This window comes from Suncus etruscus, chromosome 6 (genome assembly GCF_024139225.1).
Source record: "Suncus etruscus isolate mSunEtr1 chromosome 6, mSunEtr1.pri.cur, whole genome shotgun sequence".
Classification (NCBI taxonomy): domain Eukaryota; kingdom Metazoa; phylum Chordata; class Mammalia; order Eulipotyphla; family Soricidae; genus Suncus; species Suncus etruscus.
The window spans coordinates 14,115,072-14,139,156 of NC_064853.1; the positions used below are offsets into that span (position 1 = coordinate 14,115,072).

The window sequence follows — 24,085 nt, forward strand, 5'->3', positions numbered from 1 at the left end:
AACCCCTGAGCACCACTGGGTGTGGCCCCAAAACCAACCAACCCCAAACAAACAAAAAACCCAATGAGATCAAGTCCCTTTCTAAATGTGGCCCAGGAGACAGTTTTTTTTTTTTTTTTTTGGCAGGGGAGACCATATTGGATGCTGGAGATTGTTCCTGAGTTGACTGCCTGCAAGGCAAACACCCTATCCACTGTGCTATCACTAATATATTTATGAGGTTCAATAACATTTGATTCTGGAGTGAGAAATCTGTTGGAAGAGGTAAAGATGTTTGGAACTATGAGAAGGGTGAAAAGATGGGGGGGGGAGACACATGACAACAGTCATCTGTTGATGACTTTGATCTAAGTCCGTTCTCAATTAATAGGGACAATGGAGAAAGGAATAGAAAGTTAATGGGCAGTCAATGTGAGATTTCTTCACAGGAACTTGTTTCCTGGTACCATCTTTATCAGCTACGAGGAAGAAAACCTGGGCCCCCACATTTGGGTAGAGAGGAAATGATACACTGTGACTGCTTCTTCTTATTACCATGTATAGAGAAATGCATGCAATGTCATTTCCAAAGATTGGTGTGTGTTTGTTAATACAGTTAGTTTCCAAAGGAGAACTTAATCCCATAGAAGGCTGGATTCTTAGAAGGATAAATATTTTATTTGGTTTTGGAACACATCCAGTTGTGATCAGGGCTTACTCCTGGTTCTGTGCTTAGGGATCACTCCTGGAACCATATGTAGTGCTAGGATCAATCCTGGCTAGGCCACATGCAAGGATACTTACGTATCCTACCTGTTGTACTATCATTCTGGCCCCAGAATAATATATTTTAGGCACTTACAATTACTTACTTCAAATTCCACTCTTTAGGATGGTTTCTTTCAGCTGTCTTCCATTTATAATACATTCCAATAAAATTTGGATCCTCAAACACTGAAGTGAGAATATTTATAAATGAGTTAAAATACAATCTTTAATAATTCAAAGTTGAAAATAATCCACTTCTCATTAAGTTAATGTATGACAATATAACACACCATTTAGATCAAGTTGTAGCTTCAATTATTTTTCAAATTTCATCCTTTGTTGCTTTTCATTTTTGAATCTCATTTAACTATACACAGGTGTTCCTGGCTCTGTTCTTAGGGATCACTCTTGTAAGGCTCAGGGGACCATATGGGGTACCAGGGATCAAACCCAGGTCAGATAGATGCAAAGACGGATACCTTACTTGCTGTTTTACTTCTCTACCTTCACTTGAACCTTTAAACATTTGCTATTAATTGAAATTAGATGACAGCAGAAAACTTCCATATAGATATTGATATATCATTTATAGTAATGAAAAGGACAAAGACCCACCTAGAAACTACAGGCATCAAAGTCTAATGAAATTCTACTTCAGCACTTAAATGGGCAAAATAAAATACTGGCATCAAATCAGCCTCTAAAAGAGGCTAAGAAGAGAAAAGTTCTCTTCATTGCTGAGACCCAGCCAGATGGTGAGGTTGCAACATTCTTCCTTCATCTGTGTACTAAGCTCCCCCCCTAGCTCTAATTGGAGCCTCTGGAACAATACTGTGTAAATTCACCCCCACCACACACATGCCCTGAGGAGAAAGTTCTCCAACTTTCCAGATAGCCTTCAGGACAGCCTTTGCTCCCTCCATTTTTCCTTTAGGTAGGATTTGCTCCAGATGTGACTATTACTGTCAATTTTGTTGCTATCCCCACAAAAGTTTGCATTGAGAAAGGGCTCAGGACCTTGATCTCACAGGGGTGGCCAAGACAGGAGAGCTGTTACCTCCCTTGATCTGTGCATTATATTTCGTTTAGTTCAGCACAGAATTGCATTAGTAATTTTCTGGAAATCACATCAGTCACTGGCTCATATGTTTGTGGTTAATTGTAAGCTTTATGCCTTCAATCAAATTCAGATACAATCTATTGAAGAACTAGTACATTTGAGGCATTTGTAGTTGCTTTTTTTTGTTTGTTTTTGTTTTTTGGGCCACAGCTGCTGATGTTCAGGGGTTACTCCTGACTATGCGCTCAGAAATTGCTCCTGGCTTGGGGAATCATTTGGAACGCTGGGGATGGAACTGCAGTCCATCGTAGGTCAGCTGCATGCAAGGCAAACAGCCTACTGCTGCGCCATCGTTCCGGCCCTGGTTGCTTTTTATTTTTAAAGAATCACTATTAAACCACATCATAAATACACTGTCAATTGTTGTTATTATTATTATTATTATTTTAATTTTGAAAGACACATCTAGATGTGCTCAGGGCTTACCTGTTGTACTGTCTCTCTGATCCCCATTCACTCTATTGTAAGGGTCTACTTAATGCCTCCCTGGTCCTGGTCATTACCCAGGGTTTACAGTCCTATAGTTTAGCTTTGTTTAGTTTTGGGCCACACTGAACAGTGCTCAGGGCCTACTTCTGGTTCTGCATTCAAGAATCACTTCTGGCAGGCTCAAGAACCATATGGGATGCTAGGAATTGAATCCAAGTTGGTTGCATGTAAGGCAAGCACACTACCTGCTGTACTATCTCTCTGGCCCCAAATGTGTACAATCTTGAGCAATTGAACCAACTAGAGGCTCTTCGTTTGCTAATCTTGTTCTTGTCTAGAGCTTCTTTGGGGAAGGCACCAGGTGGTGCTCAGAGACTACTCCTGGCTCAGTGATAAGTGGCCTCCACTGTGGTTCTGGAAGAGCAAAGTGCTGCCAGTGACTGAATTCAAGGTCCCCCAAATGTAAAGCATGTACTCCAACTTATTCAACTATCTCTTCAGTCCCTAGGCTTTCTTCATGCTAATTATTAATTGCCATCTCTTCTAACAAGAGAAAACTGGTCATCCACAGGAAAAAGTTCTGTGTAATCACTCTTTTTCTTAATGTTACATAACTTTTCATTAGCAACATTTTGACCATCTCTTCTTTAGCTTCAAATACAACCACACTCATGCATATTTTATAGACTTTTTCATAAATTTTGAGGTTATTTGCATTTATACTCCATCCTGAAGACAGAAGCAAATAGAAATTTCTCAGAATTCCTAATGAGATCTTATTGTTGACTCTAGATAAATCTAATGATCAATAGTAATAGATCTCTGACTATGTCCTAAGCACTTTCAAAGTAGCTCTTAGTGGTGACCACTGTAATACTCATTTTACATATAAACTAATATAGAAAAAGATTGAATAATGTCTTTGCATTAAAAAATTCATTACTATGAAACAAAACTGAGAATTGATATTTCTATTCCAGGAAAACATCTTTTTTTAGTTTTTTAGTTTTTTTGAAGTTATTATTATATTTTCTTCCTGACATATATATATATATGTTATATATATAAAGTGTCTCTTCCTCGCATATAAGAAAGTCCGAAATTAGCATGGCTCTTTTCCCAGAATTATCCTATCAATTGTGTCATATTTCTTATTGCTTTCTCACATGAGAAATGAAAAATACTACAATATTTGTATGCAACTCTTTTTCTTATTGTATCCCTATAATTTTTCATTCATCTCTTTCCCACCTAAGGGACTCTTCAAAAAAATCAGTTTTTTTTTTTTTTTTTTTTTTTTTGGTTTTTGGGCCACACCCATTTGACGCTCAGGGGTTACTCCTGGCTATGTGCTCAGAAATCGCCCCTGGCTTGGGGGAACCATATGGGACGCCGGGGGATCGAACCGCTGTCCGTTCCTTGGCTAGCGCTTGTAAGGCAGGCACCTTACCTCCAGCGCCACCGCCCGGCCCCCAAAAAATCAGTTTTTAATACTCACTTTTCACATACAATTGATAAGCCCATTATGTGGATACAGAAGATGTTTGAAAAGTGATGCTGATTAAGAGAGAAATAATGGAGAAAGACAGAGAGAGAGAGACAGAGGCAGAGAGAGAGAGGGAGAGAGAGAGAGAAGAAAAAGGATGGGTGGAATTTTCTCAGCACATCTGAAATTTGTGAGCATATTCCTACTAAATCTTGCTTTGTAACTATTTTGTAAGCTGTGGAACAAAAAGCATCCTCTGTTGTGCCTGCAATAGTTTTCTCTTTTCTTCCTTTGAAGGATTCCTGGTGGTTGCTTTGACTCTGTTTTATCCAGGTCATACTTCTTGTCTAACATCTGGACAAGATGCAGGGTCAGATGATAATACAGTGGGTAAAAAACAAAGCCTTGTAAGCAGCCAACCTGGGTTCGAGCCCCAACATCACCAGGAGTGATTCCTGAGCACAGAGGCAGGACTAAGTAACCCCTAAATACTGCTGGTTGTGGCCCCAAAACAAAACAAACAAACAAAACCTCATCTGTACAGCTGCATCTGAAATGCCTTATCCTGCTGCGGGAAAATCTAGCAGTACCAAAAGGCCCTCGGAGGCTTTATTTTCTCATGCAAACCAAAGAACAACTAAAAAAGAGCTGAACTATTTTTGTCAATGAAGAGAAATTTAAAAAATGATGTGCAAGTGTAAAATGCAAGATTAAGGAATCAGGAAATCAGACATCATACTTTTCTACCTGAACCTGTCCAAACTTAGTGACACAATATTACTCTACCCCTGAAGAATTCTAACAACCACTCTAGCCTGATGCTGCCTGATTACTGAGGTTCTACCATGATCATTCCACTGAGCATTCCCATTATCTAGAACCCTTTACAACAGGGGTATCAAACTCGTGGCCCTCTGTACAATATTTTGTGGCCCGCGGCCGGCCTTCAAATATCGCAGTATTCGTGATTATTCGCTTACTGAACAATCGCAATAAAAATCGCATTAGTAAGAAAAAAAATCGCATTAAACACTCGCATACCCCGAGCAGTTCCCTTCAGGGGTATGAAAATGTTAAATGCGATTTTTTGCGATTTTTTTCTTATTAATGCGATTTTTTATTGCGAATATTCGGTAAACGAATAATCGCGAATACTTTGCGCCTAGCGCAAATGTCATTTCCGCTGCTCCTGCCTGCTGTCCCTTGCATTATCAAGGTCTAAGGGAAAGAAGGGAGAGAAGTTTATTACAGAATTAGATTTTGTCATACCTTCATCATAACTTCATCAAAGCCTGCAGTGAAGAGAAAGATTGATGACAAGCACAGACAATTTCAGGAAAAGTGGGAGACGCAGTATTTCTTTGTTGAGCTCAGGGGCATCCCCACATGTCTTATTTGCTCAGAGAAAGTTGCAGTGCACAAGGAATACAACTTGAGACGCCATTATTCAACTAAACATGCTGAGGAATGTGCAAAATATCAAGGAAATGAGAGAGCCAAGTGGGTTGCCAGTCTTAAAGCATGTCTAATGAGGCAACAAGATTTCTTCAAGAAAGCAACCAAAGAGAATGTTGCATCAGTCGAAGTTAGTTACATGGTTAGTGAGATGATTGCTAAGTCAGGGAAACCATTCACAGAGGGAGAGTTTGTTAAAAAATGCATTTACAAGGCTGCAAGTATTACCTGTCCAGAAAAGAAAGGTCAGTTTAGCAAAATCAGCCTTTCTGCCAACACTGTGGCAGAGCACATTTCTGACATGTCAAGTGACATTTATTATCAACTGTGTGAGAAAGTCAAATGTTTTGATGCATACTCAGTTGCTCTTGACAAGGGCACAGATATAAGAGACACTGAGCAGCTCACAATTTATGTCGTGGTGTTGATTGCAATTTTGAATTGACAGAGGAGCCGCTCACAATAATTCCAATGCATGGCCAGACCACCGCTAATGAGATATTTCAGCATCTCTGTGATGCCATTGAGAATGCAGGTTTGCCATGGAAGAGGTTTGTGGGAATAATAACCTATAGAGCGCCATCGATGACAGGGAGGAAAAATGGACTAGTGGCACTTGTTCAAAAAAAACTTGAAGAGGAGGATGTAGAGAAGGCCACTGCTCTTCACTGCATTATCTATCAGCAGGCCCTTTGCAGTAAATTCCTGCCTTGTGACAATGTGATGTCTGTGTTGTGAAATGCATCAACCAAATCAGATCCAGGGGCTTAAAGCACAGAAGGTTCTGTGCTTTTTTAGAGGAAATGGAGTCAGAATATGGAGATGTGCTTTATTTCACCGAGGTACATTGACTCAGCAGGGGAAATGTCCTGAAAAGATTTTTTGAGTTGAGAGAAGTGAAAGCCTTCAAGGAAAAGGAATGGAATGCTGTTTCAGAGTTGAATAATCACAAACGGCTCATGGACTTAGCTTTTCTTGTTGACATCACACATAAGCTGAATGTACTAAACAAGATGTTACAAGGCCTGGGGCAGCTTATCAGTGCTGCCTATGACAACATGAGAGCATTCTCCACAAAGCTTGTGTTATGGAAATTCCAGCTCTCTCAGACAAACCTTTGCCATTTCCCAGCATGCAAGAAACTTGTAGATGCAGGCATACCATTCAGTGGTGAGAAATATGTTGATGCTATTTTTAAGCTAGAGAAGGAATTTGATCACAGATTTACAGACTTCAAAAAGCACAGAGCCACTTTCCAAATTTTGTGGACCCCTTTTCCTTTGATGTGCAAGATGTCCCTCCTGTGCTTCAAATGGAGCTCATTGACCTGCAATGCAACTCTGATCTCAAAGCCAAGTTCAGGGAGATTAGTGGAAAAGCAGACATGCATGGGCAATTTTTGAGAGAATTGCCCCCCAGCTTCCCTGAGCTTTCCCGAATGTTCAAGCGCACCACGTGCCCTTTTGGGAGCACATATTTGTGCAAAAAGTTATTCTCCACATTGAACTTCAATAAGTCAAAGTACAGGTCTAGACTTAATGATGATCATCTTCAAGCCATCCTGAGGGTCTCAACTGCTTCCTCTCTAAAGCCAAATGAGGTTCAGATTTGTGAGAAGAAGCTCTGTCAATTCTCTGGCAGCAAGGAATAGGCAAAAGATGCCATGTTCAGAAGAACTGTTCATGATCTTCACTCAATTATTCATGTTCAGAAGAAATAATTAAAACTGTTAATAATGATGTTTGAGGACTTTTTTTTTGTGAAATCCCTTATTCGGCCCTGCCTCACCACAACTGTGCCTCCTGTGGCCCCCAGGTAAATTGAGTTTGAGACCCCTGCTTTATAAGCTATTCTGGTGGTTCTAATGAGCAGCCCCAGACCAAGAAGGTCTGCATTAAAATTCAACTGTCTTTCCTCTGCATTTGGAGATACTCATTCTTATTGTTAGCTTTGTCTTGATGAAGACAAGTCTGTTGGGGGAGAGGAGAGGAAAGCAAGAAGCCCCAGGCAGCTCCAGGCTTCATCTATTGTGATGACATCAGATAACTCTCCAGATGCCTGCAATCTATAGAACAAGGGTGCACTGCTCTGTAGGAATCCTGATCCTCAGATAAAAACTTTTTACATGGGGAGCACAGCCTGCTGTTCAGATGGTACAGCACACAACCATAAGTGCTGATCTGTGGTCTACCAGACCTTTTCCATTTGCCATTGTCCAGTAGTAGACAGAGAACAGTGCTTCATCCATTTGTTTCCTTATCTGGTAGTCTGTACTCATGAGCAGATAATTATGGAGGATACATGCATGTACTTCAGGGTTTGAGTTTACTTTGTTCAGTGACAATTGTGAAATGGTGGGTTGTGTATCCCACAATCCCCAGAGAGGGAGAGGGATTCCCATGCTCCCTGTCTAGGTAGGACAAGAGACACAGGTGCGGCAGCAATTCTGACGCAGGAAATAATCCACACACAGTTGGAAAGGTATAGCAGGCCAGAAACTAACACTGCAAGCTGTTCACCCAGAAGCCAGTCGCTGTACCATGTGAAATCACTAGCCAAGATGCCAGCTCTCCCTCCAGGCCTCCTGAGTAGCCTTTATTGGGATGAACAAAGCCCACCCCGAAGGGGAGGGGATAGAGCCAGGTGAGGAGGCACTGAGAAAACATCTTTTTAAACAAGAAAACCAAAGGAACCAATTAAGAGATATCAAATTAGAAGGCAATATGAGGACCAATTCAAAGACCTTTACCAACAACAATAACTCTACTCTTCTCAGGAAAGCATCAAAAGTGGAGTTGGGTATCTAGGCACAGGTATTCAGACAACAGCCTGCTTGGAGGATTCAAAATCAAGACACTCATGGAGGACTTACTATATATACATTAGGCACTGTGGCAGGGCAGTGTTTCCCCTAAAGGAGATGGATGTCATGTGCCCCACTTTAGAAATAAAGAAAGGAACAAGGACATGGACAGATTAAGAAATTTACCCAACTTTCTGGCAGAGTCAGAATTAAACTGTAGTAATCTGGCTCCAGAACATATACTATCTGCACACATCTGACATTATCACTTACATCTATGATCACAGAGAAATTACTTAGCTTCACTTGGTTGTGAATTTCTCATTTGCTATTATGAGTAATGAGAGGCCAGAGTGATAGGACAGCAGGTAGGTTGCCTGCTTTGCATACAGTCAACCTGGTTGGATCCGTGATACCCTTTATGTTCCTGAGCCTGTCAGGAGTGACCCCTGAGTACTTAGTAAGGAATAAGCCTCAGCATTGTTGGGTAGAGCCCTCAAACCAAAATAATAATAATAATAATAATAATAATAATAATAATAATGAGCCAGAGTGCTGGCGCAGTGGTAGGGCATTTGCCTTGCATGCAGCTGACCTAGGACAGACCATGGTTTGATCCTCTGGCATCCCAAATGGTCCCTCAAGCCAGGAGTGATTACTGAGCACATAGCCAGGAGTAATCCCTGCGCATTACAGGGTGTGGTCCCCAAAGCAAAAAACAAACAAACAAACCACCAAAAAAAAGAGACTTTTACACACATTGCATTATGCAAGAATAAATTATACCATGAATATAAATATAAATTTATATGTATATATACCATAAATACAAATTTGTGACACAAAATAGAGAAAGGATTTTATACCTTAAATCAAAATATAATTGCTCTTCACTATTTGAGAAAATATAAGCTTTTAAAAATATGCACAAAATTTCACTATTTCTGCAGTGATAAATGTGTAGCTGTAGAAATCAAGTTCTTGGGGCTGGAGCAATAACACAGCAGTAGGGCATTTGTCTTGCATGCAGCTGATCCACCTAGGATGGAACCAGGTTTGATCCCCAGCATCCCATAAGGTCTCCCCCACCCCAAGCCTGCCAGGAGCATTTTCTGAGAGCAGAGCCAGGAGTAACCCCTGAGTATCACTGCCAGTTGTGTCCCAAAAATCAGAAAAATAAAATCAAGTCCTTTAGAAATTTCCCTTTTTATACCTGGCAGCAGAAGAAACAGAGGAGAATCTGAAAGCTTTATCCTTATCAGGACCAGAAAATGAGGCTATTTAAAATAAAACAGTATTGGATCTCATCTAGCTAAACTCTCCAAAGTCAAAATGGCCAGCAGCAACTTCAAGGTTTACATAGGATTTCTTCTAATTAAGTGCTAGTTATGCTAGAAGCAAAGGTCTTCAAACATTTGTATACCAAATCCTTGGGGCCAGAAGAAGCTGATTGTAAAATCTCGCACCAAGGACTAGAATCACAGTCTCAGAATATTTTCTTCACAGAAAGACATGAATTGCTTACAAGGTTAGTGGCAGAGGCAGAAACAACCATCAGATGAGATGTTTTGGTGTCAAACTCTCTCTCAAAGAAACAGCTGCCAGTGGTGTTTTACTATTTCTGTCCTTCTTAATCATTATTGCAAGACAGTCATTTCAAAATTTACACATTGGCATGGCTTTCTATGATCTGTCTTCTCCAGCAGTCAGGAAGTTATTCCCCTGGTCCACATTATCCCAGGCAGTACCAATTCTTAGCAAAAAGTGGGCTGGCTGAAGATGTTCTCTTGGGGTGAACCAATTAACTTTCTCTCTCTCCCCATGAAGTTCTCACCTCTTGGAACCTTCTAATATCACACACTATTCTTGCTGGATTGATAAACAACAATCCAATTCCAATCTTTGAAAAGAAGCAAACACTTTGGTATTAAAAAAACAAAGTTTCCTTATACTGATCAAGATGGTTTCTTTTATATATCTATATATTTGGAAAAGGAGGAGCTCCCAAGTGGTGTCCAGGGGGTCCCTCCCAGCAGAGGACTGCATGAACTGGGGTTGGTCACATGCCAGGCATATGCTCTGACCCCTGTCTTATCTCTCTGGATCTAAGATTATTCTTAAAAATACCTTAAAGAGGAGCTAGAGTGGGCCTGGAGAGATAGCACAGCGGTGTTTGCCTTGCAAGCAGTCGATCCAAAAGCAAAGGTGGTTGGTTTGAATCCTGGTGTCCCATATGGTCCCCTGTACCTGCCAGGAGCTACTTCTGAGCAGACAGCCAGGAGTAACCCCTGAGCAATGCTGGGTGTGGCCCCAAAAAACAAAACAAAACAAAAAAAAAGAGGAGCTATAGTGATAGTACAGTAGGTTTTCAAACGGCCAGCCCCAGTTCAATTTCCAGCATCCCATACAGTTCCCTGAACCTGCCAAATGTAATGTCTGAGCCCAGAACCAGGAGTAATTACTGAATGCTGCCAGTTTGGGCCCCAAAACAAACAAGCAAACCTTAAGCAAATACACCTATTAATTAATGAGGTAGGTTAAGTATATAATTACAAAATAAAGAATAACCAACACCCTAAAACAATGTGTGTGGATTGGGGGTCATGATGTTTGTAGAATGGAACTTGAGTATAACTTCTAGGACACTAAGTGTCACTCAGCCTGAATCCCTGAGTGTAGAAATCACTGCGTCACTGGTGACTTCATCAGGGTCACTAAGGCCAAGTCACATTTAGGCAAGGCAAGTGTATGCCACAGGAGGACCTACTTTAATCCAGGTCATGAAACAGTATTTTAGAGATTAAATAAAGTGGGACCAGAAAGTGGTCCAGCTCTCCCGATCTGCCTTTCTGATATTTGAGATATGATGGTGAAAGTTGATTACATACCCCAGCCCTGCACCCCCACAATTAGGTAACTGAATGTCCAACACTCTCAGATTTCCTGGCTATTTCACCATTCAATACTTTCTCTGGCATTGAGAATATTTGTGATTGGAATCCAAAGTTTTGCTCCTGCTATGATGGGATGAGGGAAAATGAAGTAAACATCTAAAAATTCTGTCTTTTGTTCTTTCAGATGCCAATATAATCTTCTAGGTTTTGTTTTTGTTTTTGTTTGTTTTTAGTAGACTTTGGTCCAGGACTCTATGCAAAAGAGAATCAGCATAAGAGCCAATGGAGAAGTCTTGTATAAATTAGACTTTGAAAGCAAGACAAGCTAAGCAAAAAAAATTCAGAAACTAAAATACGTCCAAAGCATATAGGATAAGATTAGAGTAACTTACATGAGGCTCTGTCATGGTCATCCACTTTTGATGTGGCTATTCTACACCACGTCATGTAGTAATCATTAAACGAGACTTTTCTCGTAAATCTGAAAATAGAAAGTTAAATCAGACAATGAATAGTTTTTAAGTTTGATTTTTAAAATTCTTTTTCATCAGAACAGACTGTTTCATATATAAATATCATGTAAGACTCTTAACTTTATACAATCCAACATGCATTATTTTTTTGTGGGGGGACCACATCTGGCAGTATTCAGGGTTACTCCTGGCTCTGTGCTCAGGAATCACTCATGGCAGATCCCAGGGGATCATATGGAATGCCAGGGGTTAAACTGGATCCGCTGTGAGCAAGGCAAGTGCCTTACACATTGTGTTATCACTCTGCTCCCTATAATATTCATTTTTAAAAACAAATTAATCTAACAATCTAATTTTCAGGCATGTAAATATTATAAATGGATAGAATAGAGGTTTAAGGTATTGCCTTTCATGACTAATATTAAAACTGAAATTTAGACTGGAGAGTCATGCCTTTAAGTTTTGTTTTTAGAGTAAACAATTTCTCTCATTTCTATGCCAAGTTAAGTTAGATATCTTTATTTTCTTTTTTTTAAGTGGAGAACTCTAACTCCAGAATTGAGTAATTTGAATTTCACCTAGAATCCAGTCAGTTTCAAGGAGTAAAATAAGCAACTCATTTCTAATCTTCCTGCCTTCACTTCTTCCTCAAGTGCTAGCTGTTCACAAGTACTGATTTTACTGAGTCCAAATATAAGAGCAAAGATTGTTAGAAGAGAAGAAACAAAAACTATGACACAGTCTCCAAAGTAAAAACAATTCCAACTCTTCCCTTACAAACACTGAACACAGATTTTTCCCAACATTTTATAAACAAATCATGACTCTGGGGATTTTTTTTCCCAGTCAAGTGAGATCACCAATTAACTGGCTTAAGTCGATAAACATCAAACATGAAAGATTTGGTCTGCTTGCCAGTTTAAGTTTCTAGTTCTTCTAAGGAAGAAGCAAATCTTTGGTTACCATAAGCAACAGTTAATTTTTGTAAATAAAACTGCAGACAACTCCCAGCATATGACTCGACTTTGAAATGAAGGGGGCAGCATCAAGGTACCCAGTTATTTAGATGATAACTGTGGGGACCCCGTTTTAAAACTAATATTATTGCCTGTGCAATCACATGTCAGCAGAGACCTGAAATTCAAGGAAGATGAAAAAACACCACGATTATTGCTTTCAGAGCCCTGGCTAGCACTCTCTCCTACCAAATGATATACTAAACTAATACTAATTTGCCAATGAAATGTTTGAGCATTTGACTAGGAGGTTAAAAAAAAGTAGAAGAAGAAGAAAAAAGAAAGGCTGCATTATATCTCTTGCAAGAAAAAGCTTGTGATCAGTTTGCTGTCACAGATCATTTAGCAGACAACAATGGCCCAAGAGGAAGGAAGCTGTCAGCACACTGTCTCGTGAAAAAAAAAACAACAAACCATCTTCAGACACAATGGTCTCCATTGTGTCTTGTCTGCTTTCTGATGACCCCTGACCCTTTCCTTTCCCATGGTGTCCTGTTCAATTTCAGGCTTTTAGCCTTGGGGGTTTCTTTTTTATTTTCTTTTTTATTTTCTCCTGAAGTAATACAAAAATATTATCCTTAGCATATCTTGACTATACAATGCAGAAGTCTTGCTAAAAATATTTGCATTTTCAGTTCAATAAAGGCAGCTGCCCCATACAAATAACAGAACACATGTCCAAATGTTATTTAGATAAACTATTAAGTATACAGGAATATATATATAATATATATATGTATAAGCTATAGTATTAAAAGACATGTGCTAATAGTTTCAACCCACAGCAGAAAGTTATTGAGTATTATCATTGGCCTTATGATTATGGAAAAAGTAGAGGGCATCATTTTTAACCAAACAGCAGTTTATTACCCCTTTGAGAAAAATGATATATGTACAATGTATATTAGAGTTATAAAATTGAATCTAACTTCATATTTCAATAAAGGCACATCATTTAACAGAAACATTTGGAGACTACAGTGACAGCTGCCTCCTGATCAGTGGTAAGAAATAAAAAAAGAGAAAAACTGGAAAGGGACAGAGTCACTTGGGCCATGAATCTGGAACCAGGCAAGAGACCTTTTCAGCTAGGAACCAAGTTGACAGTGGAGATCTGAAGGTCATATGATGGCTTATGTCCACATTAGACACAATAAGTCAGTTGAAGAGACGACAGAAAGAAGGTTGTGGACAAGAGGAGAAAGGTCCAATTTCAGAGCAATTAGTAACCCATCAAAGGAGCGCAACAAGCATTGAGGGATCTCCAGATTTAGGCAGAGAAAGGGTCTGAGGCATATTGGCATGCTTGATTTATTGGGTGATGAAGAACAGTCAGAAATTCTCAAATCTGACAAGTCAATGATGAGATAAGTCTTGGGGTCAGTTATTTTTCCTGGCATCAGTTTGGAAGGCGATTTCTAGGGGAGATTAAATGCAGGTGGGTGGGTGGCCGGCGCCAGGGGTCCAGTTAGAGAACAGAGAAAGTGGTTCTGGCAAGAGGTACTGAGAGTTCACGATAAGGTGGGAGGCAGATTATGAAGGCAGGAAATGAACCCAAGACAACATTAAATAATTGGCTGGCCTTGTTGCCTGACAGGGTAGGAAAGGTGAAGGAATTTGAGGGTCAAATATTCTTGCAAAGCCCGGAAGACCAGTTAGCTTTGCTATTAATAGAAAGCATGTAGAGAAGCTGAAGTAAAATATGGGTTTAATTTTAAGCACTGGTTTTAGGGGCTGACCTTGGAAGAGTGATGGAGAATTTGGATCCGGAAACATGAGAGTCGAGTCCAAGCAACGGAAAGGTTGATAGATGGCACTACTAGAGGAAAACAACAACAAAGTTCCCCAAAACTAAGTATGTGATCAGAAAAATAAAAATAAATAAAAATAAATAGTAATTAGGAGGAATTACAGGATATTTTGTCCTGTAGCTTCACAATGAAGAGGAACACAGGCTCTGGGATCCACTAAATTGAGCTAAAACTCACTAGGATGACTGTTCATTAGCTATGAGACTCTGGGCAAGTGACCAAACCATCCTTGGCTCTGTCCATACAACAGAACATTCCTGAGTTGTGAGCATTTGGCAAGATCAGTGTGAAAGAGCCAGGAGCAAGCTTTAGGTCAGTGTCAGCAGATTTACTCAGTAGCCCTTGCTAAGTACCTCACTGTTTCTCTTCTGCCTTGTTTTTCTGCCTTCGGGTTTCACTGCTGTGAACTCGGATTAAAGCCTAAGCTTTCCAATAGAAAGCCTTGGGTTCTTCCCTCACATCTGCCCATTTTCACTCTTTCTTCATTCATCCTCACATTTAGGGTTGCAACTACATAGATGCTCAGGAATTGAGGGTCCCACGAATGTATGTTGCTTTATCTGTACTAGCGCTCCTTCAAGAGACTATTTTTTTCCAGTGCCTGTCAAATGCTCAGTCTCCAAAGCACTATCCTGAAAGATGCTTCATCTATGAAGTGGATACTGGGGCAATGTCCCCACACATTGTTCCCTTTGTCCCTTGGATCTCAGGGCTATTTGAGTTTAGGGCCTTATGACAATAACAATCAATCATATAGTCCCAAGTGGGTAGTCACTACAAGTTGGCATCTCTGGGTGGGCATGTGGTCCCACCTAGACATTGGGCCCCACAGGCCCCTGCAAGCCTTAGCATCAGGTCCTGGGAGCCTTGGGCCTCTGTACCCTGCAGCCCTGGCAGCACTGGGCTGCTGCAGCCAATAACATTCTTTTTTTTTTTTTTTTTGGTTTTTGGGCCACACCCGGTAACGCTCAGGGGTTACTCCTGGCTATGTGCTCAGAAGTTACTCCTGGCTTGGGGGACCATATGGGACACCAGGGGATCGAACCGCAGTCCGTCCAAGGCTAGCGCAGGCAAGGCAGGCACCTTACCTTTAGCGCCACCGCCCGGCCCCCAATAACATTCTTTTTTTTTTTTTGGTTTTTTTTTTTTGGGCCACACCCTGTGATGCTCAGGGGTTACTCCTGGCTATGCGCTCAGAAATTGCTCCTGGCTTCTTGGGGGACCATATGGGACGCCGGGGGATCGAACCGCGGTCCGTCCTAGGCTAGCACAGGTAAGGCAGGCACCTTACCTCCAGCGCCACCGCCCGGCCCCCCCAATAACATTCTTAATAGCAAAAATTGAAAGTATTCTTTCCAAGATCAGTTACAAGCAAGGATGTTCACAATTTACACTTTTATTTAATATAGTGTTAGTAGTCCTGGTTCCAACAATTAGGCAAGAAAAACAAATACAATGGATTTAAATTGGGAAAGGGGAGTCAAATTATCACTATTTGCAGATGACATGATGATATACATAGAAAACAGTGAGTCCACAAAATAACCCTAGAAGCAATAAACCCAGACAGTAGAGTAGCTAGCTTCAAAGTTAAGATAGAAAAATGTATCGTACTTTAATATACAAAGAATAAACCTGAGCATAAAGCAATCAAGGCATCTATCCCACTTAAAATAGTATCAAAAAACATCGAGCAACTAGGAGTGAACAAAAGATGTGGGCAATCTAGACCATGATAAATTTGTATCACTTAAGAAAAAGATAGAAAGAACACTTTAGGAAATAGAATTATATCCCATGCTCATGAATCAGAAGAATGAATATTGTCAAAACAACTATCTAAGCTGTTACATTCAATGCAATTTCTATCCAACTTTAAACAATTCTTCAAGGACCAGAAAAGTCAATAAAGTTGGCATAGAATCAGAAGAGACGATGAATAGCCAAAGCCACCCTGAAAAATGAAAATAAAAAAAGGGGGGGGATTATTTCATTACCCAATTTGTAACTGTATTATAAAGCTATAGCATAACAAACTGCATGATACTGGAAAAGGCTCTATGATCAGAATTGAATACCCAAGTACAAAACCTCATATAGATGGATAGTTAATTTTTTATAACAGAGATGAAAACATGTGATGGAGTAAAGATAACCTCTTCCACAACTGGTGCTGGGAAAACTGGGTAAAAATGAACCGGCATCCATATCTCATACCCTACAAAAATGTCAATTCAAAGTGGATCAAAGACCTTGATTTCCAACCAGAACTATAAAGTACAGTAAGGAAAATAAAGGCAAAACACTACAAGTTTGGTCCTTAAAGGCATCTTCCATGATCTGATACCACTGGAAAGGGAAACAAAATAAAAAGTTAACAAATGAGACTACAACAAATTAAAGAGCTTCTGCATGGCAATAAATAAATAAATAAATAAATATATACAGGCTAAAAAAAGACATCAACTGAATGGAAAACATATTCTCACTCAACATATCAGGTAAAGAATATATGAAGTATTCAAAAAGATCAGCAAAAAAAAAATCCAAAAATCTATCAAAGTACTGGGAGAGGAAATAAACAGACCAATCTCAGAGGAAGACTAACAATTGGATAGACACACATAAAAATGTTCATCATCCCTTATCATTACAGAAACTCAAATCAAGATAACAATAAGATATAATATCACACCTTTTGAGAATGACACATATCAAAAATAGTAGAAAAAATTTGTGCTGGCAGGGATGTGATGAAAAAGAAACTCACATCCACTGCTGGTGGGAATGATATCTCTGGTTCAACCTCTGTGGAAACCAGTATGGAGAGTCCTCAGCAAACTTAGAATTGAACTCCCATATAATACAGCAATTCCACTTTTAGATGTTAACCTCAAGATATTTTTTAAAAACTCATTCAAAAGGACATATGTACATCATTGCTACACTTAGTACAGCAGCTAAGATATGGAATCCACCTAGGTATCCAACGGATACTTGACATCTCATATTCTATACAAATGTCAATTCAAAGTGGATCAAAGACCTTGAAATCTAACCAGAGCTATAAAGTACATTATGGAAATATATGCATTATATATGTGGTATGTACACAATGGAATACTATGAGGCTATGAGAAATGATGAAATCATGCAATTTGCTGCAATTTGGTTGCAACTTGAAGATAATTATGTTGAGTGAATTATGACAGTAGAAGGACAGAGAGGCTGCTCTCACTTATCTGTGGTAAACAGAATAACTGAATGAGGAAAAGTAATGTAGTCAGGCAGGGGATGCCTAGATCACCTTTGACCCCAGATATAGGGAGATGGATGGAAAAGTAAAGAAATCAAGGGAGCAAGGAAGAAGAGAAGAAAGGGAATTAATGGGCAAATATTACATGCCTAATACTCAACTATCGATAACTTTGTAAATCATGATCTTGAAATAAAAAATCATAAAATAGTATAAAAAATCTTTAAAATTTATTCTATGTGTACAATAACCAAGTTAAAAATAAGCAAATAAAATAAAAATGCCACTCCCCCATATGATAACTACTTTCTTTACTAAGTTAAAAACAAGAAACCTCAATAATGATTAAAAAAATAGGGACAAATGAAATCAATTCTCTAGGTACAGAAGTCAACATAGAATTGCATTAAAAAGAACTTACTTGGGAGGTACAAACTGGAGTTTAGTCAAATCCAGCTTGCCTTTTTTCTTTGCTGCTGTAAAGAGAATAAAGGAAGGTTCTAGTTTAATTGGAAGCTTGACTTGATGGCTTTATACATTCTCTTTCCCAAGTACAAAATCAGATACAAAACTTCACCCATAGCTAAAGAAATAAATTGTGAAGAGGGAAAGCAGGTGACTGTTTCAGCTGGCCCTAATTCTGAGATCCAGGCATCAATAAGGGGTGAGCAGAGTGGCCCATGCAGACCACTGACAACTTTGGAGGCTGAGAGGTGCAGACACCTACTTCCGGGAAAGCACAGAGTCAGGGAGGTCAGGATGACAGGAGGCTGGACAGGGAGTGACACCAGAGAACAGCACACACAATTACACAAGACAGATGTGATTCCTGCATCTCTGCTTTTGGCCAGTGCCCTGACTGTAAGAGGCAAGAGCATTTCTCTCCAGGCACCAGTCAGGGATTCATTATCTTTGGAACAAAAGTCAAGCCACATCTTCCCTGAATAGCCTCTCAAGCAGCAAAACTATCCACAAGCAAAACTCTTGTTTCTCCAATGCATCCTTCCTCCTAAAGATGTCATTTTTGGTTAAAAGAGAAAGATTACTGCTAACAACCAGAATGAAACAGAGAGAAAAATCAGCACAGAAACATATCTCTGGAAATCTCTCAGAATACAAAAACACAAACACATACACACACACACACACACACACACACACACACACACACACACACACACACACACACACACACACACACAACTAACCCAAACAAAAACCTAAAACAAAGAGAAGTCTTTTTAAAAGCTGGTGTAAAAAAGAAAAAAATTCCTGGTTTTGGTTTTTTTTTTTTTAATGAAAGAATCAGATTAAAGAATCAAAGTAACTGAATCTTAATTTTTCTATTTTATGTCTTGGACCATACCTGGTGTTTATTCCTGGCTCTGTGATCAGGGATCATTCATGGTGGTCTCAGGGTACCATATGTGATATTGGGAATTGAAACCAGGTTGGCCAGGTGCAAGACGTGTGCCCTACCTGCTATACAGTTTCTTGGGCCCTAGATATTTAGATATTTAAATGAGGGACTAGAAAAATGAATATAAATGAAATTAATAAAAATAAATAAAATGAAGGGTAAAGAATTTGGGGGGCGGGTCACATCCAGAAGTGCTCAGGGGTTACTCCTGGCTCTGCACTCAGAAGTTACTCCTGGTAGGTTTATGGGACCATAATGAATGCTGGGAATTGAACCTGGGTTGACTGTGTGTAAGGTAAAATGTCCTACCCACTGTGCTTTTGCTCCAGCCCAGATAAAGGAATATTTTAAGATGTCACATAAATGGAGGAGGAGAAAAATGTATGTGAAAGGATGGGGGTCAGGGGATAAGTGGTGGTCTCAAGTGCATTGGTGGTATTAAAGAAGGACAAAACTAAATATCCAAAGGCAGCAACAATGGATCAAGAGATCCAAACTTTAATTATCTAAATGGACCTGTTATACTGGCAGGCTGGGGCCTGGGAGCTGTCTGAAACCCAACTATGAATGACTTTGTAAATCATAATGGTTTCAGTGAAATTAATTTTTTTTTGTTTTTTTGGTCACACTGGCAGTGTTCAGGAGTCACTCCTGGCTTTTACTCTGAGAAATTGCTCCTGCCAGGCTCGGGGGACCATATGGATGCCAGGATTCGAACCACCAACCTTCTGCATGCAAGGCAAATGCCTTACCTCTATGCTATCTCTCCGGCCCCAAATTAAATAAATTTTTAAAAATGAATCACAGAAAAAGAAAGTTCAGAACTAAACAATTAGTAACCATGATGTTTAAATAAAGTAATTAACTTTAAGAAAAGAATTAGTATTTTTAACTAATTTTAAAAATTAAAATATGTTAAAATTGTAATTTTCTAATTTTTAAATTTTGGGGGATATTGCTCAGGAGCCACTACTGCCTCTGTGCTCAGGGATTACTCATTGAGGTTCATATCTGATGCCAGGGATTAAACCAGGATTGGCTGCATACAAAGCAAATTGCCTTACAAAATAACCCTGTACTATTTCTCTGACTTCTAGAATGTATTTATTTGCACAGTCTATCAATCAACCTTTATAAAGACTGAGGAGGAACCCCTCATCCAAAAAATATATTACATCAGGACAGGTTTAATAATTTTCAGATCACTGTAAATAAATAGATTTTTTTTAAGATTCTGAAAAGAATAACAACACATGAAGAAGTGGACACCTGAATGAAAACAGACTTATCAAGAGCAACACTAAGGGGTAGTAATTGGGATATTAAAATTCTAGAAAATGGAACTGGAGAGATAGTACAGAGGTTAAAGCACTTGCCATGAAAGTGGTTGACCTGGGTTCGATCCCTGGCACCACATATATTTCACTGAGCAACATCAGAAATGACCTCTGAGCAGAGAGCTATGAGTAAAATCTGAACACAAAGAAATTTAAAAGTAAACCCCATATAGACTGGAGTGATAGCGCAGTGGTAGGAAATTTGCTTTGCACATGGCGGCTGACCCAGGACGGACCTGGGTTCAATCCCTGGTGACCCATATGGTTTCCCCAAGCCAGGAGCGATTTCTGAGTGCATAGCCAGGAGTAACCCCTGAGCGTCACTGGGTGTGGCCCAAAAACCAAAAACAAACAAACAAACCAAAAGTAGACCCCAAATAGATCTCAGTTGTGTAGCTATAGAAGTTGCTATCTATACATACTCAGGCAAGCTCAACCTGTCTCCCATCAATAAACCACTACTTGACTCTAAGCCACTATTCAACTCATCAGTTTTGCTTTTTGTATTGTATTTCTTTCTTTACTTCATTGTGTGCTAGGTTTCGTATCCTCCAAAAACAGTTCTTCCCTGAAATTCTCAAAGATAATTATGCCCAAACAAAACTGTAACCAAATAGTAGAGATATGAGTGCAGAACCAATTAGCAGAGAATGAGCTGCTGGGGATTAGAAAACTCCACAGATAGACTCTAGCAAAAGTCCAAGAAAAAAATAAGCATAAGATACTTCCAAAAAGGGCCCGGAGAGATAGCACAGCGGCGTTTGCCTTGCAAGCAGCCTATCCAGGACCAAAGGTGGTTGGTACGAATCCTGGTGTCCCATATGGTCCCCCGTGCCTGCCAGGAGCTGTTTCTGAGCAGACAGCCAGGAGTAACCCCTGAGCACCACCGGGTGTGGCCCAAAAACCAGACCAAACCAAACCAAAACAAACAAACAAACAAACAAACAAAAAGATACTTTCAAAAAGACAGGCACTAGGGACATGCCAGATCCCCAAGCCCAGTACCACATACGGAAGCATGAAGGAGGCCACAGACCAAGGAAGAGACTTCATCAGTCAATGGACAAAGGTAAGGCTGAAGAGATGGTAGAGAAATATAGAACAGAAAACAAGGGAAGGAAAACCCAGGCCATTCAATCTGTAAAGGAACTAAATATGGCTCATCTATGCCAAGTTTTTTTTTTTGTTTTTGTTTTTTTTTTTTTTTTGGTTTTTGGGTCACACCTGGCAGCACTCAGGGGTTACTCTTTGCTCTAGGCTCAGAAATCGCTCCTGGCAGGCTTGGGGACCACATGGGATGCCAGGATTGGAACCACCGACCTTCTGCATGCAAGGCAAACACCCTACTTCCATGCTATCTCTCCAGCCTCCTATGCCAAGTATTTAATAAGAGGGATCAATGCAACCAAGATTTCTTAGGAAGAGCCAGCAGAAGAGGAAACTGGGTAAGAACCAACACATGGATGTGGCATCTTTCCCTTTCAGTAGAAGCCTATAGCTGACATCAAAACTAATAGTGTAATAAATTCCAGGAGGTCGCTGAATGTGTTGAAGGTTTTGGGGACAGCTGTGGGTGATGAATAGAGTCTGCTCTGTTTCATCACAGAAACCAATTTGTGCTTTTTGTCCCACAACGCTGTGAACATGCAATTCTTTCATAGGAAGCACTGACACTTTTAGTCACAGGAAGAAACTTAAAGAGTCTTTGCTCAAAGGTCACTGGACCCTCTGGTGCAATGGAATATAAATAGGAAAAGATGCTTGCAATCACTAATGTGTCTACAACACTGGTTAGCTCCGCTTTCCCATGTCCTTACACCTGAAAATAACAGAACAGAGATATCAAGTCTGGCACCTCTCAGGCTTCCAAACTGGGTAAAATGGAGGTGCTAAAAGCCCAAAGTTTGAAAGAGCAAGTTATGCTACTCGATTTCTTTTTCTTTTTCTTTTTTGGTTTTTGGGTCACACCTGGCAGCACTCAGGGGTTATTCCTGGCTCTATGCTCAGAAATCAGTCCTGGCAGGCTCGGGGGACCATATGGGATGCCGGGATTCGAACCACCATCCTTCTGCATGCAAGACAAATGCCTCCATGCTATCTCTCCAGCCCCTCTACTCGATTTCTTCAAAAAATAATTTGGGGGTTGTTTTGTGGAAGGACCATACCCAGTGATGCTCAGGGCTCTGTGCTCAAGAATCACTCCTGGTTGTGCTTAAGGGACCATATGGGTATTGGACCTGAACAAGTCATATGCACGGCAAGCAGCTTAATTCCTGTATTATCTCTGACCTACTACTGAATTTATTCTCTCTGATAGCCAGGAGAATTTCTAGGGGACAGCCCATCCCTCTAACCTAACAACAATCAACATTTTCTTCCCTCAAAAAGTAGTACAAATTGTCTCAACCAGAGATTGCTTTAAAATTATTTTATTGCTATGCTAATTAAAAAATACAAAACTAGCAAATGAACTGAGAGCTTAAAGAAGCAGCAACTGCTTATCAGAATATTTTTCTCATCACATGCAGAATGGGACCTATTTGCATAATGACCTTTTCAAACAAAAGATATAATACAAATTAATTATAATCTCCCTAGTATTTCTACAACTGTTCTTTTTTTGTATGATAAATGTCATAACATCAGTTATTATGATTTACAATTTAGATAGGTAAATAGAACTTAACAGAATAACCCATTTTATATTGCAAAAAACCATAGGAATAGAACAGACTAAAAGATAAATTACCCTAGGTTTAGCTACTATTGAGTTTTATTTTTTATTTATATTTCTTTATTTTTTTTGGCTGGGGGCCACACTCAGCAGTGTTCAGAACTGACTTCAGGCTCTGCACTCAGGAATCACTCCTGTTTGGGCTCCATAGTGTTATGCACTTTTTTGATATCCTTTTTGTCCCTAGAGATTTATTAAATCATATGACTATTATGCTTTAAAATATCAGACACAAGTATATTTAACCAGAAAGCAAATATTATTTGATCAGTAACCACACACAACTAATTTACTGTGACAGAGTGGGGGTAGAAAAGGAGCCAATAGCTTATATGAAATTCCTCTACAGTAACTCAGAAAATAAGTTGTCTTTCTTAGAGTTTAGCAGACAAAGGCATTATACAGTTTTTTACATTTTCTCTTTCTTTAAATTTTTTATGGTTATTATTATTATTATTATTATTATTATTATTATTATGACCACATTTAGTGCTCAGGGCTTTTTCCTGGCAGTGCATGTTGTGATCTCAGAGCCCAGAGCCACCAGAACCATAAACAGTTTGAGGGAATCAAATCTGGGTTGGGTGCATACAAGGTAAATGCTCTACCCACAGTACTACCTCTCTGGACCCTCTCCATTTTCCTTTTCTTCCTCAAATTTTCATAAATGAACTACAATGTAAGTTTTAAAATACAGCTTTCAAGTACAAGGTTCTTGAGAGTTCTACTGCTCCAATTCTAACACTAGATAAGAACTCTTTGAGGGGCTGGGGAGATAGTACATAGGTTCAGGCTCCTATCTCATAGGAGTCAGCCAACCCTGATTCTGCACAGCATCACATGGTCTCCTAAGTATCACTAGGTACAACAATGGAGATTACAGATATGGCTCCCAGATCCCAGGAATGACTTGGTAATCCTGGGCACGGCAAGGCTAGAGCTGCATTGCATCCACAGGCTTTTGCATCGAATCTTTCACCCAGGTAGCCAAGAATTGCTAGGGGGTACCCCTAGCACTCCCGAGCACCACTTGGGAGGCCTTTATCTGCATCCTCACAAAAAATCTGCTCTTTGATAGTCACTACTACTACTGAGTGAAAACTA

At 39.7% G+C, this 24,085-nt stretch overlaps 1 protein-coding gene across 1 annotated transcript in view; it reads right to left on the bottom strand.

Moving 5' to 3' along the window:
- Positions 1–847: 847 nt before the first annotated feature.
- UBE2U (ubiquitin conjugating enzyme E2 U) overlaps positions 848–24,085 on the bottom strand; it is a 33,243-nt gene continuing 10,005 nt past the window's right edge. The window contains exons 6-8 of the mRNA XM_049775458.1: positions 17,912–17,966; positions 11,327–11,415; positions 848–933 (exon numbers count right to left, since the gene is read on the bottom strand). Of these exons, the coding sequence (XP_049631415.1) occupies positions 848–933; positions 11,327–11,415; positions 17,912–17,966 (230 nt within the window). The remainder of the gene's footprint in view (positions 934–11,326; positions 11,416–17,911; positions 17,967–24,085) is intronic.